The following is a 12,500-nucleotide window of genomic DNA, read 5'->3' as shown; positions in this document are numbered from 1 at the left end:
AGAGAAGGGAAAGGGAGAAGGGGGTGGGGAGAGAAAGTGGGTGGGAAGAGAGAGAGAGAGGGGGGAGGGAAGTTAAGTGTCGATCATTGGCTTCACACTACACCCCATCCCACCCCTCACCCCACCCCTCACCCCTGACGTTTGTCAGAAAGACGGTGTTTCTTGAGGGCGTGACCCCTTCACCCCCGTCAACCTAATTAGATCACTGATCGCCAAACTGAAGTTGTCAGTCTCGCCTGGGAGATTTAGGTCCCGAAATCCACCCTAGCTATTCAAAGGATGTATGTGATTCACCACGGTCTTGGATCACGTGTTGGACTCGTGATCGACAGCTGTTACCCTCCCGAATGAGAGCTCAGGGCTCATTATGTTCGATCTATGGGTAATGCTGTGACCTTACACACACACACACACACACACACACACACACACACACACACACACACACACACACACACACACACACACACACACACACACACACACACACACACACACACACACACACACACACACACACACACACACACACACACACAACACACACACACAACACACACACACAACACACACACACACACACACACACACACACACACACACACACACACACACACACACACACACACACACACACACACACACACACACACACACACACACACACACACACACAAAATGCTGAAATAATTTCAGCCCTGGGCGGAAATCGATCTCGGACCGCTGGATTAGTAGTTGTGAACGGTACCACTACGAGCCGTGATCGACAGCTATTTCCCTCCCGGAAGAGAGCTCAGAGCTCATATATGACCGATCTATGGGTAATGCTGTGACCTTACACGCACACACACAACCAACTCCCCGCCCACGCGAGGTGGAGTAACGACCCGCAGCGCAACGATACTGAAATTATTTCAGCTCTAGGCGGGATTCGAACCCGGACCGCCGTAGTGGCACCCGGGAAATCAACCATTACGCCACGAGTCGTGTGTGTGTCTGTGCGTGCGTGCGTGTGTGCATGTACAGCTGCACAGAAAACTATCGTTAGTAAATCACGCTAATCATTTTGACACAAAACAACGAAACTATTTGAGACAAGTTGAAGTCTCCATCGGAAATAAGATTATCATGTCATAGTGAATCCATATGAACTCCGGAACTATTATTCGATTCATATTCATTCAGAAGGAATTCGAACAATTCGAACCCCAGAAATACCAACCCTTCGGTATCATAAGGTTATGTTCATTAGCGAATGTTTCGACACCCCTACTAACGATAGTTTTCTGTGTAGCTGTACGTGTGTGTGTGTAACGACCGACCACGATCGATTCTTACAGGATGTCCGCCCAGCTGCGGAACCAGCCCGGATGGGCGGTCGTAGGTGGCCGTTGAAGTCAAAACAGTTACTTTCGGTTGGCATGCAAGGGCATCGATCTAATGGTGGCAAGAGAGACTTCTTCTTCTTTTTCTTCTTTTTCCTTTTCCTTTTTCTTCTTTTTCTTTTTCCTCTTCTTTTTCTTTTTCCTTTTTCTTCTTTTTCTTTCTCTTTTCATTTTCTTCTTTCTTCTTTTTCTTCTTCCTCTTCTTTTAATATTTGGGCTGTTCTTTCTTTCCTTCGGTTCCTTCTGCAGATTGTATTTTGCATAAATTTTCTATTCCTTTCCTCTTATCCTTCCCTATTGAGATGTTCCTCCGCGAGCTGACGAATAGATTTGTTGACCAAGGAAATGCACGGCGGCTGTGGTTTCACCCATCGTTTCAGTGAACCTTTTTTTTTTCCTCTTCTCCCACTGTCTTGAAGCGTGTGCAGTGTGCAAGGCAAGAGGTGAGGGAGGTGGGAGTTAATTGTTCGTATGCGTTATACTTTGAGGCGTGCGTTTGTGAATGGTTGTGTGGGTGAGTGGGGTGTAGTCTTGTATAATTCGTGTCGAGATGGTGGTTGGTGACGAGAATCTGCTACTGAAGGTAGGGGTATGTGGGGGTAAGCCTAAAGACGCGTGCCCCGTTGACATACAAATGTGTTCAGCGATGGAAGAGCTTTGGAGATGGGTTGGATGGGACCGTAGGGGTAAGGGGGGGAGTAGTTGGGGGAGGGGGGGGAGTAGTTGGGGGAGGGGGGAGTATTTGGGGGAGGGGAGGAGTTGGATATGGACAGACCCTCATAGAAGGACAGCAGGTGGTGTCTCCACGGATCAGTAAAATCATGTGGCCGGAGGCAAAATCGATTCCGTCGGCCGTACCTGCCCGATGGAGGGAGGGTATGTGATCCCCTCAGTAATCGCCACCGAGGAGGGGGAGGGGGAGAGGGAGGGGGGAGGTCACGCAACTGAACAGAAGGACCCGGTGTCGAAGCGAGGGGTGAGGGATAGGGGAGCGTCACCCTGGGACAGAGGAGGAGGAGGAGAGGGGGGCGTTGAGCATGCTGGGGACCTTCGCGGCTCCTCTTCAGGTGATATTGTCGTTTCATCGCACATTCCCTACCCCCTCCTCCTCCTCCTCCTCCTCCTCCTCCCTCATCCTCCTCCTCCTCCTCCTCCTCCTCCTCCTCCTCCTCCTCCTCCTCCTCCTCCTCCTCCTCCTCCTCCCCCAACCTGGATCTGGGTGACGTCGTGGGCGGCCCCTGCCATCGATGGCAGTCTGAGAGAGAGAGAGATAGAGGGAGGGCGAGGGAGGGAGGGAGAGTGAGTGAATGCCTCAAAGTGCCGTGCATGTCAAGTGGCTGTTTTAGGGTGGGGAGGTGTGGCTCCTTTGGGTAAGTGGAAGTGGCAGAGGAGGAGAAGGAAGTTCAGAATAACGAGAAAATTAGGGTGTAGGTCAGTGGTTCTCAGTCCCCATGCTATCAACCTCCTCCTCTTCCTCCTCCTCTTCCTCCTCCTCCTCCTCCTCCTCCTCCTCCTCCTCCTCTCCCTCGTCCTCCCCTTCCACCTCCACCCCGCCCTCCCCTTGCAATCCCACGTGCAAGGGCACTCGTTTCAGATCCCGTTGGTTAGGGAATAATCCCAAACGGGATGAAGAGTGTGGTAGCATTTTCTTGAGAATGTTTCCATTGATGTGTTCTTATATCATTTGACATGCTCAGTGTCCAGGATATGTTTATCCGTGTGAAGGCCCTTCCGAGATTTTTCCTTGACGGCTAAAAAATCCTTCCCATAGATATGAATCCCCCTTCCTCCACCCCCCCCCCCAAAAAAAAAGAGCTAAGTGCCTCCCGTCGTGGAATCGTCTCAGGTGCGAAGGAAGAGTACATGTGTACATATTACATGTATACATAAGTACACATGTGTACATAGACTGTTGACTAGAACCGGAAGTATTGTACGTTTCGTTTTTTTTTTTTTTTTTAATGAAAGATTGTTGGCCTTGGTTATATATTTTGGATTTGGAATATGTTCCCCAAAGGAGAGTGTCTTGTTTCAGTTTAGTTTTGATGTTCGATGTTTACAGTTGATGTTTATCCTTTCTTTTTTGTTGGACGTGTTCGTTTGACGACGAGTACTCTGGTGTTGTTTGGAAGGGTGTGTCGGAGATGGGGGGGGGGGCTTGATTTGGGTTGGAAGACTCTGTTGTCGTCGCCACACACATGAGACCGCAACCCGTGTTGTTCCTCCACAATCCAGAGTAACTGTGCCATTCCATATTAGTTGTGGGCCTAGTGGTTATGTGTTTCTGTTCTTGTTCTATCATTATTAACTGTCAACACTGCTGACGCAAGGCAGTGGGCGAGATGCAGGGGTGACCCGTAAGTCCTGGGCCTAGTGGTTATGTGTTTCTGTTCTTTTTTTATCATTATTAACTGTCAACACTGCTGACGCAGGGCAGTGGGCGAGATGCAGGGGTGACCCGTCATCCAGGATGAGCCAAGATAAGAGGGAGGGAGGGGGGTGGATGGGAGTGGAGTGTGTGAGGATGGAATGGGTGGGAGTGGATTTTATGCCTTTGTTTTTTGGTTACCTCCCTTGTAAGGGGGAAAGAGTCTTTGGTATATGTATGTATGTACTAACTGTCGATAATGATATTTCATCAAAAGTATTTATCCAGTTTAATAGAGTAAGTAGGCTTAAGGGAATATTTTTTTCTCTCTTCTCTCTCCAAGGGGAGCAGCCGAAATGTATGATGGGTGCAAATGCCGAGGCTCGACAGCTGCTGTCGAGAGAGTGCCAGTCGAGTGTGATATAATCGTAACCTTGTTCAGTGTTCATGTCATCAAATATCTTATTTTTAATGAACGCATGGCCTTTAGTGATATTTTGATATTCACCTCCGCTTGTTGGCTCCAACCAGGAGCTTTTCGTTCGCATATCCATCCATCCATCCATCCATCCATCCAGTCATCCTCCTCACGTGCAGGTGGAAGCAACTTTGCATCTGCGAACCCATGAGAGTGCATGCCTGTCGGCGTGGGCGTGCATATAAGATGCAGGCGCGCAGTCACTTCTTTAATATTAATGTTTTAACACGAGGGTCGCATGCACATTTTCACATTATTAAGTGTAGAATATAAAGGAGTTGCCCAGTTGTTTAACTTGTTTACTAGTCTAATGGCATTTCTTGCAGGAGATCCGTCGATCAACCTAAGATGTCATGATTAATGTATGTAATGACTGTTCCCCCTCATAAGACTTGTTCTTTTTTGTTTTCTTCCTTGTGATAAATTTATAAATATATATATATATATATATATATATATATATATATATATATATATATACATACATATGCATATATATATATATATATATATATATACATACATATATATATATTTATATATATATATATATACATATATATACATATATATACATATATATATATATATATATATTTATATGTATATAATATATACGAGTATATATATATATATATATATATATATATATATACATATGCATGTCCAGGAGAGCGCTGTGTCCCAAGGTACTTCAGTGCCGCAAGCTGCAAGTCTGCGGTTGCCTTTTCCAGGTTCAGGGTAACGCACCTCGTTTCCTCCCGCAGCAGAAGCCACAGCCGCAGCAGATCACACTGACGACATTTCTCTCGAAGAGTCTTACGGTTGTTGACGGAGGAGAACGTGCAGTCGGTCTTCAAAGTCCTGCCGGAGGCCCTTTCAAAAATAAATAAATAAATAAATAAATAAAGTCTTTGGATGACCGTGGAGACTCGTTTCTCCACCCTGTCTGGAGGAGGGGGCTCTTGCTAACGACTACTTGAATTCAGGATCCGCGATAGGGCTTTGAAGAGCAACTGCACACACAGTTCCAACAATGACGCTTTCATTGATTTATTTATTTATTTTTCTTCACGGTCACCTTCGCTCCGATGACGCACTTGACAGACTTTGATCTGGCTGCAGGGAGGGGAGACAGGCGAAATCGTTCTCCCAACGCCCTGGGGGGAGGGAGAGGGGCCCGCGGCGGCCCCCTAGTCGTCGGACGAGGAAGCCGGGCGGACCGTCAGTCCTCGAGTCCTCCGGCCCTCCTGCCCCCCCCCTCGGCTGAATGAAATCGTCTGCTGTTGGCCAGAATGAATTCTGTGAAGAACGCCACCGAAGCATAGGGGTCGTTGATTAATATATTAATAACATACCTAATTAATAAGTGAATGTCATTTTAAAGCTTCGAATTTTGCTTATTGCCTGTGACCCTTACGATTACATCCTTTGTCCCTAATTTGATGCCCCCTTCCCCCACCCCCTCCCCCTCCCACTCCCACCCAGCCTTGTATTTGATGTGTTGATCTTTCCTTGGCTGTACGAGTTCTCAGCACTACATCGAGGCAAAGCCCCCTCGAGATGTTTAATTATCGATGCATTCTCGGCAGTGTTTGAACCCTTCGTCCATTCTTTGGCTCTTGTGTAGGATCTGCCTCTGAATCGATAAACTAGCTTGTTTGCACGCACATACACGCACGTGTACCTGTTAGGTGAGTGCGTATCAGAGGCTTTCCAGTAGATATGCCTACTAAGTGTATGTTGAGGTAACTAAAATCTGGTTGGAGACTAGTCATGCAAAAGGTGAACGGTGTCGACTCTAAAGGTCGAAGGGGACCTTTGAATCCATTGCACCGAGGGCCGAAATTTATGTTGGACTTTGAATTGGAGTGTGCTTCATGGTGGTCAACATAAAGTGGCATTTTTGTCTTTTGCGGCGAGGTCTGTTGTGTTGTAAGGGAACGACCACCCAAAGTCGCATACCTCTCATCTAACGCTCCCCCCCCCCTCTGCATGCTGGGGGGTCCATGGTACCCTCTTACCTAGCCAATCCACACGCAAACACCCTCCAAATGAAGTTCGTCTCGTGCGTGCTTTTGCGCCCTTTTGTTGACATCAACCTTGATGTCTTTTTAGTTGACGGCGGATATGCTGTCTTTTGTCGCCAGGGGTAACTTGAATTTTCGGCTACAAGTGGGTGGTCGTTCTTGGTTTCGGAGTTGAGCTCAGTTTTTATGGGAGGTGTCGGGTCTTTAGGGGAGAGTTTTTAAGTTCCATCTCTAGTTGGATGTAGGCATTCCCATTCTCGTTCTTCCCCTCGCACCTCCCCTCCCCCCTCGGAGCCCCCATTTGCTTGGTCTTCCTCCACCTGCCTCGTCCTCTTTCGACAGGAAATCAAGACTGGAATGTACAGCAAAAAAAAAAAAAAAAAAAAAAAAAAATCACAGCACCTCATAGTTTTGATACTTTCTTGGAGATTTCCACAGTGAAGAATCGTGAAATTACTCGTAGATAAAAGTTCATGGTGCTTTTTCCCACATCGAGGAATGTTGGCGTAGCGAAAACTTCTTCCCCAGGACATAATTCTCTTTTTCACGAGTCGTCGCCAGTTCGATGGGCTGACTGGCGTATCCAGGTCGTTGTACCTGTCGTCTTCACTGTGAATGAAGACCGTTTTCAAAGTTCTTAAATTTCAAATCGTGGAATCCACACTGGGACCCCGTTTAGCCTGACAGGCAGACGAAATCTGCCCAGGCCATTGTCAATTAACAGATGACGGGTCGTTTCACTTCAGAAGGAAGGCTGATTGTATAACACCACAGTTGGCAGTCCTTCCCTGTACCTTCTTCGACGTCTTGCGCGCCTCCTGATGACGTCGTCGTACCGTTGGTCTTCTTTTCGGGGTGGATCTGCTGCTCCTCGCCTACCTCTGGACCAACATTCATTCCAACGAAAACCAACTTGACACCACCCTGCGTTTGTGTCTTCCCGTTTCTGTCCTCTGTTTTAAAAAGTAATTTGCACCTCGTTGTGTCAGCATCCATGGACACGAAAAACTCGTCCCGGTCTCCTTACTCGAAGGAGAGAAATTCCAGACGCCCAACAGGAGCTGTTTCGAACTCGTTCTCCTCCAAAACACCGAAGTCTGCCCCGCCCCCCTTCTCCCTCGTGTTGTTGGGAGGAGGAGGGGTGGGGGTCTTGTGAGTGACGTCATGTCGACTCCGAGGGCGTTTTCAACAAATGTTGACAGACTTTGTATATCTATAATTTGCGGCTCCTCTTTTTCATATGTATATGCGCGGGATTTTGCACCAATGGAGTGTGGAGAGAAAAGGATTCTTAATTCGTTCATATCCGGTTGACACTTCCAGATTTTATTTTGGCTAACACCAGGCGATTTTGTTAAGCTGGCACTGAAATTGGCACTGAATGAAATCATATACACAATATATACTACCTAAAATAAAGCTCGACATAGTATGTTACTGACATCCCAAATACCTTCCGTGGTGTAAGCGGTGAACTATCCCTCTTTATTTGCGGGATGGTAACACCCTCCAGCCGAAAAGAATCGTCTGTTGTTAGACAAACTAAGATCAGGCTACGATGAACCAACGTGATGCACGATGTGCGATCGTCTTGGAGATTGCCCCCCCCCCACATTCCCATCCCCTCCCCCCCAACCCACCCCCCACCCCAGCAGCCCCTGACCATGGTCGAGAAGCCATGTTTGCTAACTCTCCTCTCCTGTTTGCTTGCAGGAACTCGTTATAACAGCTTTCTTTGTGGTGCTATTCTTAATAGGTAGCATAGTACAGATAACAAGCTCTGTCACAAAACCTCGGCCTCCGAGACGGCTAAAACCCTTCTACCTTTTGTCGGGGGTGAGTATGCTGAGAAACCTCCCTCCTCTTCCTCCTTCTTTTCCTCGGCTCTCTATGTTAGAACCAAAAAAATAAAAATAAAAAATCCCCGGAAATATTCATCTGGAGCTGGTGGTCTCTGGTCTAAAGGATCTGTAACAGTAGCAAGCGCTCTACGGTCTTCCTTGCTCGCTTTCTTTTGCCTCTAACTCCAGCCTACCTATCTACTTACCCCCTTCACCTCGTAGTACTGTCGCTTCTGCAAGTATGTGACGGGTGATGGACCTCTCCTCTCCCCTCCCACTAGGCTTCTTCGTGGGATCCTGTGGTGACCCTCCTCAACTCGACTTAAACCACGACCTTATGTGCCAACCAACAGATAAACCTGGACCGAATGACCGTTACCACCCTCACCACTTCCACCACCACCTCCATCTCCCATGCCAACGCCCTCTCTTTCTAGTCGAGGCGTCCTCGGAAAGAGGCGCTGCCGTTTCAGGAGGGCTTGGGCCCCAAGTCGTCCGTAAGCTGGGTGGTGTGGTCAGGGGGAAGCCCTGACGATGTAGCCGTGGCAGCTCAGAGAAAAAGAGAGACTCGACCAGTATATGGACGTCCCTACAATTTTTTTTTTCCCTCTGTTCTTACTTCTTTTGTTCGAAGATTTCAGGCACTGGTTCGGGCGACTCCCGGGTGGTTGACAGATGACACACGCGACTTGGCAGGTTTCTTCCTAATCTACCAGACTTGGGTTTATGATGCTGACAGGGGCTCGGCGTTCGGGTAACGATTGATTGATGGTTGATTGACTGATTGGTGTTGAATGCTGTACATGGCACCGTTGGATGGCACGTTGTCTCTTCTCTGTCCACAGGAGCTTCTGAATACGTCCATTACCACTCTGCTCTATCTCATTGCCGTTATTGTGCAGTTCTGCAGCGTCCTGGTCTCCCCAGGAAGGAATTATGCCGCCGGGGTAAGGGCAGGATAAATATGATAATGATGATTGATGATGGTCATGATGATAATGATGATGATGCTAACTGACAACGATAACGATCTGACGGCTTGGATGCATGGCGCATTTAACTAAACTACTAACCAAACAACCCTGCTCCGTTGTTGTTGTTGTTGCTGTTGTTGTTACTGTTGATATTTTCGTTTCATTAAATTCACACCTTTCTATCTGAAAAGATTGCCTTGGGCCTATCAGATTTGTTAAGCAGATTTTTTTCTTTCTTTTAACAACGACAGCATCAATATCTTGATGTTAACCCAATCTGGTTTCATAGTTTGTAACGTCCTCTCCAGCCAGCTTGGGACAGTGAGCAGTCCACAGGCTAAGGCCACTTGTCACCTTCCTCGGTTATTGTTTAACTAACAAACAGATGAATAAAGAACATTACATGGTTACATTTGATTCCCTAGCATTGCGTCACACCCGGTACATCGCTTGCTTGCGGGTCACGTGACAGCACCGACGTAACGGTTTCTGACGTGCAATGTTAGTCGACCATAGCAAGAGGACGCACACTAGTCGACGACGCTTTTTCACCACCGATGGATATAAAGAAACGTTTAGCGCCACTGAAACTCGTATCCACGACAAAAGAAGAACATGAACGTGCAGTAGTAGTCTGCAGTGCTTGTCTACAAACGTGTCTGGCCGCTGGTAGACATTGTCTGTTCGAGCGGTTTCAAATCGACGCCCAAATGCGTCGCAACTTGACTAGACGCCCGTGGTCTTTACAACGTTGACTCCTTGGAGTCATGTCGAAAGAACTGCAGGGCAGGTTGGCAGATAATCGTGATTTAGAACTCTGAATAGTATAGATAATAGCAATGACAGCATCTGACTGATTCGACTCCAAAAGGGACGATGCACGTACGTTATCTTTTGATTATAACGGTGAAAGTGAATGTTGCAGCAATTGTATTTTTTTAATGGGCGAAAAAATGCGAGGAAGTTGCAGGCTGCTTCACATTATCGTGTTAATGTGTCGCACGACAAGAAAACAAAGTGACAAACCCAGTTGGCAGGTAAATGACAATTGAGGAAGGGAGTGGGAGTTTTTCTCGTCTGCTCGAATCGGAATGTGATTGGCAAATCATATCATAATGACATGTCGACGACAGTTCCCAAGACATGACAATGAGGGAAATAGAGAAAGCGGGAAAGGTGCGCAGCGACGACGGGGAGGTCTCGCTCCACAGGAGGAACTTATTTTCTATGTCGAAGTATGCGCAGCCACGCTTGCACACAGCTGCTCACGACGCGCTTTAAGCCTCGCTTTTGTTTCTATTTGTTGACAGATAATTGTGTTTCGTATGTATGTAAATATTTGTAAATACATAACTCCGTCTAACTCGAATGATCATGACATAAATGCTCATGGACTGCCGAGGGTAATAGCTCAAAATCACAATGCCAACACAAGATCGAAGACAGCAAGCGAGAGAGGGCAGCGGCGTTGGCAGTGGCAGACCAGAGAAGAGGCCTGGCGCCCGCGACGTGCTGTCTAGATCAGCGGCGACGGCGGCTCTCGACCAGGGAAATTCACACCCCAAGATGGGAGGAGATTCAGCCGAACACGTGTAGAAGGGAAAATTGATAAGACGTAGTATCGCCGTCTGCACGGCACGGAGGAGCGTTCCGTCCACGCGGACATGGACAGCCTTACGCCATGAAAAAAGAAAAGAAAAAAAAAAAAATCAAAAGCATGTCGCCATATCCGATGAAGTGCACGCGCACGTGCAGGATTTTTATCCTTTGTACACTTTTTGCCTTTGCATTACGATTGTGCATTGTACACGCATTGTGTTGCCGCCTGAATGTAAAGCAATTTTATCTGCCTTGTAAAAAGTGTAAATTTGTATGCATGCATGTTGAAGAATTCATATAGATGTTGTACAGGGCTCCTTTTATTTCCAGTTACGTCAGATTTTTCCCCACCAGGAAGGCCCCTATCCACTCACCCCTCTTGCACAGACCAGGTTCCTAACCCTTGCGTGACGCAGGATCGGGAGATAGACGAAGCAGCTTCGCTGTTTACACCCTCTACCCAGGTTCCCATGGCAACGTGCGTTCACTCCTCTACCCAGACTCTCCCTAAAAGGCCGAAGACGGCCAAGCATGGAGAGCAGGCCGGTTGGTTCAACTAGGACATGGTCAAAGCCACTGGATCAACTTCCTAGGGAGGATATGTTCTAGCGTGCACAAGCACCGAACATCCATCTCGTTTGAGTCACCTCGCCACGCCTGGGAAGAACCCTCCCATCCAATCCCAGTAGTCCCAGCCCCAATAGGGACTCCTGGGCGCGGGATCTCCACCATACCAAAAGGGCCACCCCTCAGCTTTGGAGAGAAAAATTCATGGAGACGAGGAAGAAGTCGCAGGTAGCCGAACACCGGGGACAACGGTGGTGTTCGTGAGTGGGTAAATTAGGCGTCGTCTCCGACGCATTGATAGACCACCTCCCCCCCCACCAGGGCCCTCACAGGGGGGAGGGGGCATATCCCCTGGGGCGGCACATTTAGTGGGGCGGCAGTTCTAGTCTGGACATGCCGCCCACAAGGCTGACAAAATAATTATAATAAAAAAAGGTCAAAGGAGCCTTGAATATTTTCCCGTAATATACGAATTTTGCGTTAGAATCATATGAAATATTTCCCTTGTCCTTTCTGCAATAGGGACAATGAATAAAAAATTTAAAATCCGTTTAATTATTTTGCAAACCAATGATTAAAACAGGCTGTAAGGGATGGTGGAGATGGGAAGTGGTGATGGGAGAGGGGTGGGGGGCGTCGCTGAGAACTTTGCCCCGGGGCGGCACTTTGGCGTGTACAGGACTGTGCCCCCCCCCCTCAACAACACAGACACACCGTTGCCGTCGCCCCCAACAGGTCGCCTGCAGCGACACAAGCAGTTTCCTTGCTGCTGATCCAGCAGTCCCGATATGGTGCATTCCTCTTTTCGTCCCTCGGGGTTGAGTGTGCTCGCTCGCTGGCGTCCGTCTCGACCCCGCCTTGCGCCCATTTTCCCGCCCCTTGATGAAGACGCACGCAAGTTTCTTGATGCGTCGACACGGCCGTGTCTACTCAGGACGTAAAGGCGACGAGAGAAATGGCGATTGTCGTCGAATATAGAGGCAGGAACGGAGAACAGACATGGCTGGATGATTGCAGTGAGGGCGGCAGAAAGAAGAGCCGAAAGGTAGTACAAGCTTAACAGACGAGATGGTGTGAACGCTTGATATAAAAAAGTGTTGTAAAAAAAAAAAAAAATCGACAACACAAAGTCGAAGACGAAATCTCGGCTGCTGATGCTGCGTCCTCCGCCTTCCGTATTGCGTCACTTGACACCTCCATCTCCACTCCTGAAAGATAAAGATAGTGGAAATTACAGCCATAACTAGGCAGTGTCTAT

At 47.9% G+C, this 12,500-nt stretch overlaps 1 protein-coding gene across 3 annotated transcripts in view; it reads left to right on the top strand.

Annotated features, from left to right (window-relative positions):
• Positions 1-12,500, top strand: part of LOC143026511 (plasmolipin-like) — a 90,854-nt gene that overhangs the window by 64,188 nt on the left and 14,166 nt on the right. Inside the window, exons 3-4 of one of the 3 annotated variants that reach the window (XM_076187041.1) lie at positions 7,975-8,097; positions 8,948-9,049. In XM_076187041.1, coding sequence (XP_076043156.1) covers positions 7,975-8,097; positions 8,948-9,049 — 225 coding nt within the window. The remainder of the gene's footprint in view (positions 1-7,974; positions 8,098-8,947; positions 9,050-12,500) is intronic. The other 2 variants (XM_076187039.1, XM_076187040.1) reach the window with 2 other exon arrangements.

Source organism: Oratosquilla oratoria, chromosome 6 (genome assembly GCF_046742065.1).
Source record: "Oratosquilla oratoria isolate Oo_2021 chromosome 6, ASM4674206v1, whole genome shotgun sequence".
Classification (NCBI taxonomy): Eukaryota; Metazoa; Arthropoda; class Malacostraca; order Stomatopoda; family Squillidae; genus Oratosquilla; species Oratosquilla oratoria.
This window is presented reverse-complemented; position numbering and strand designations above follow the sequence as displayed.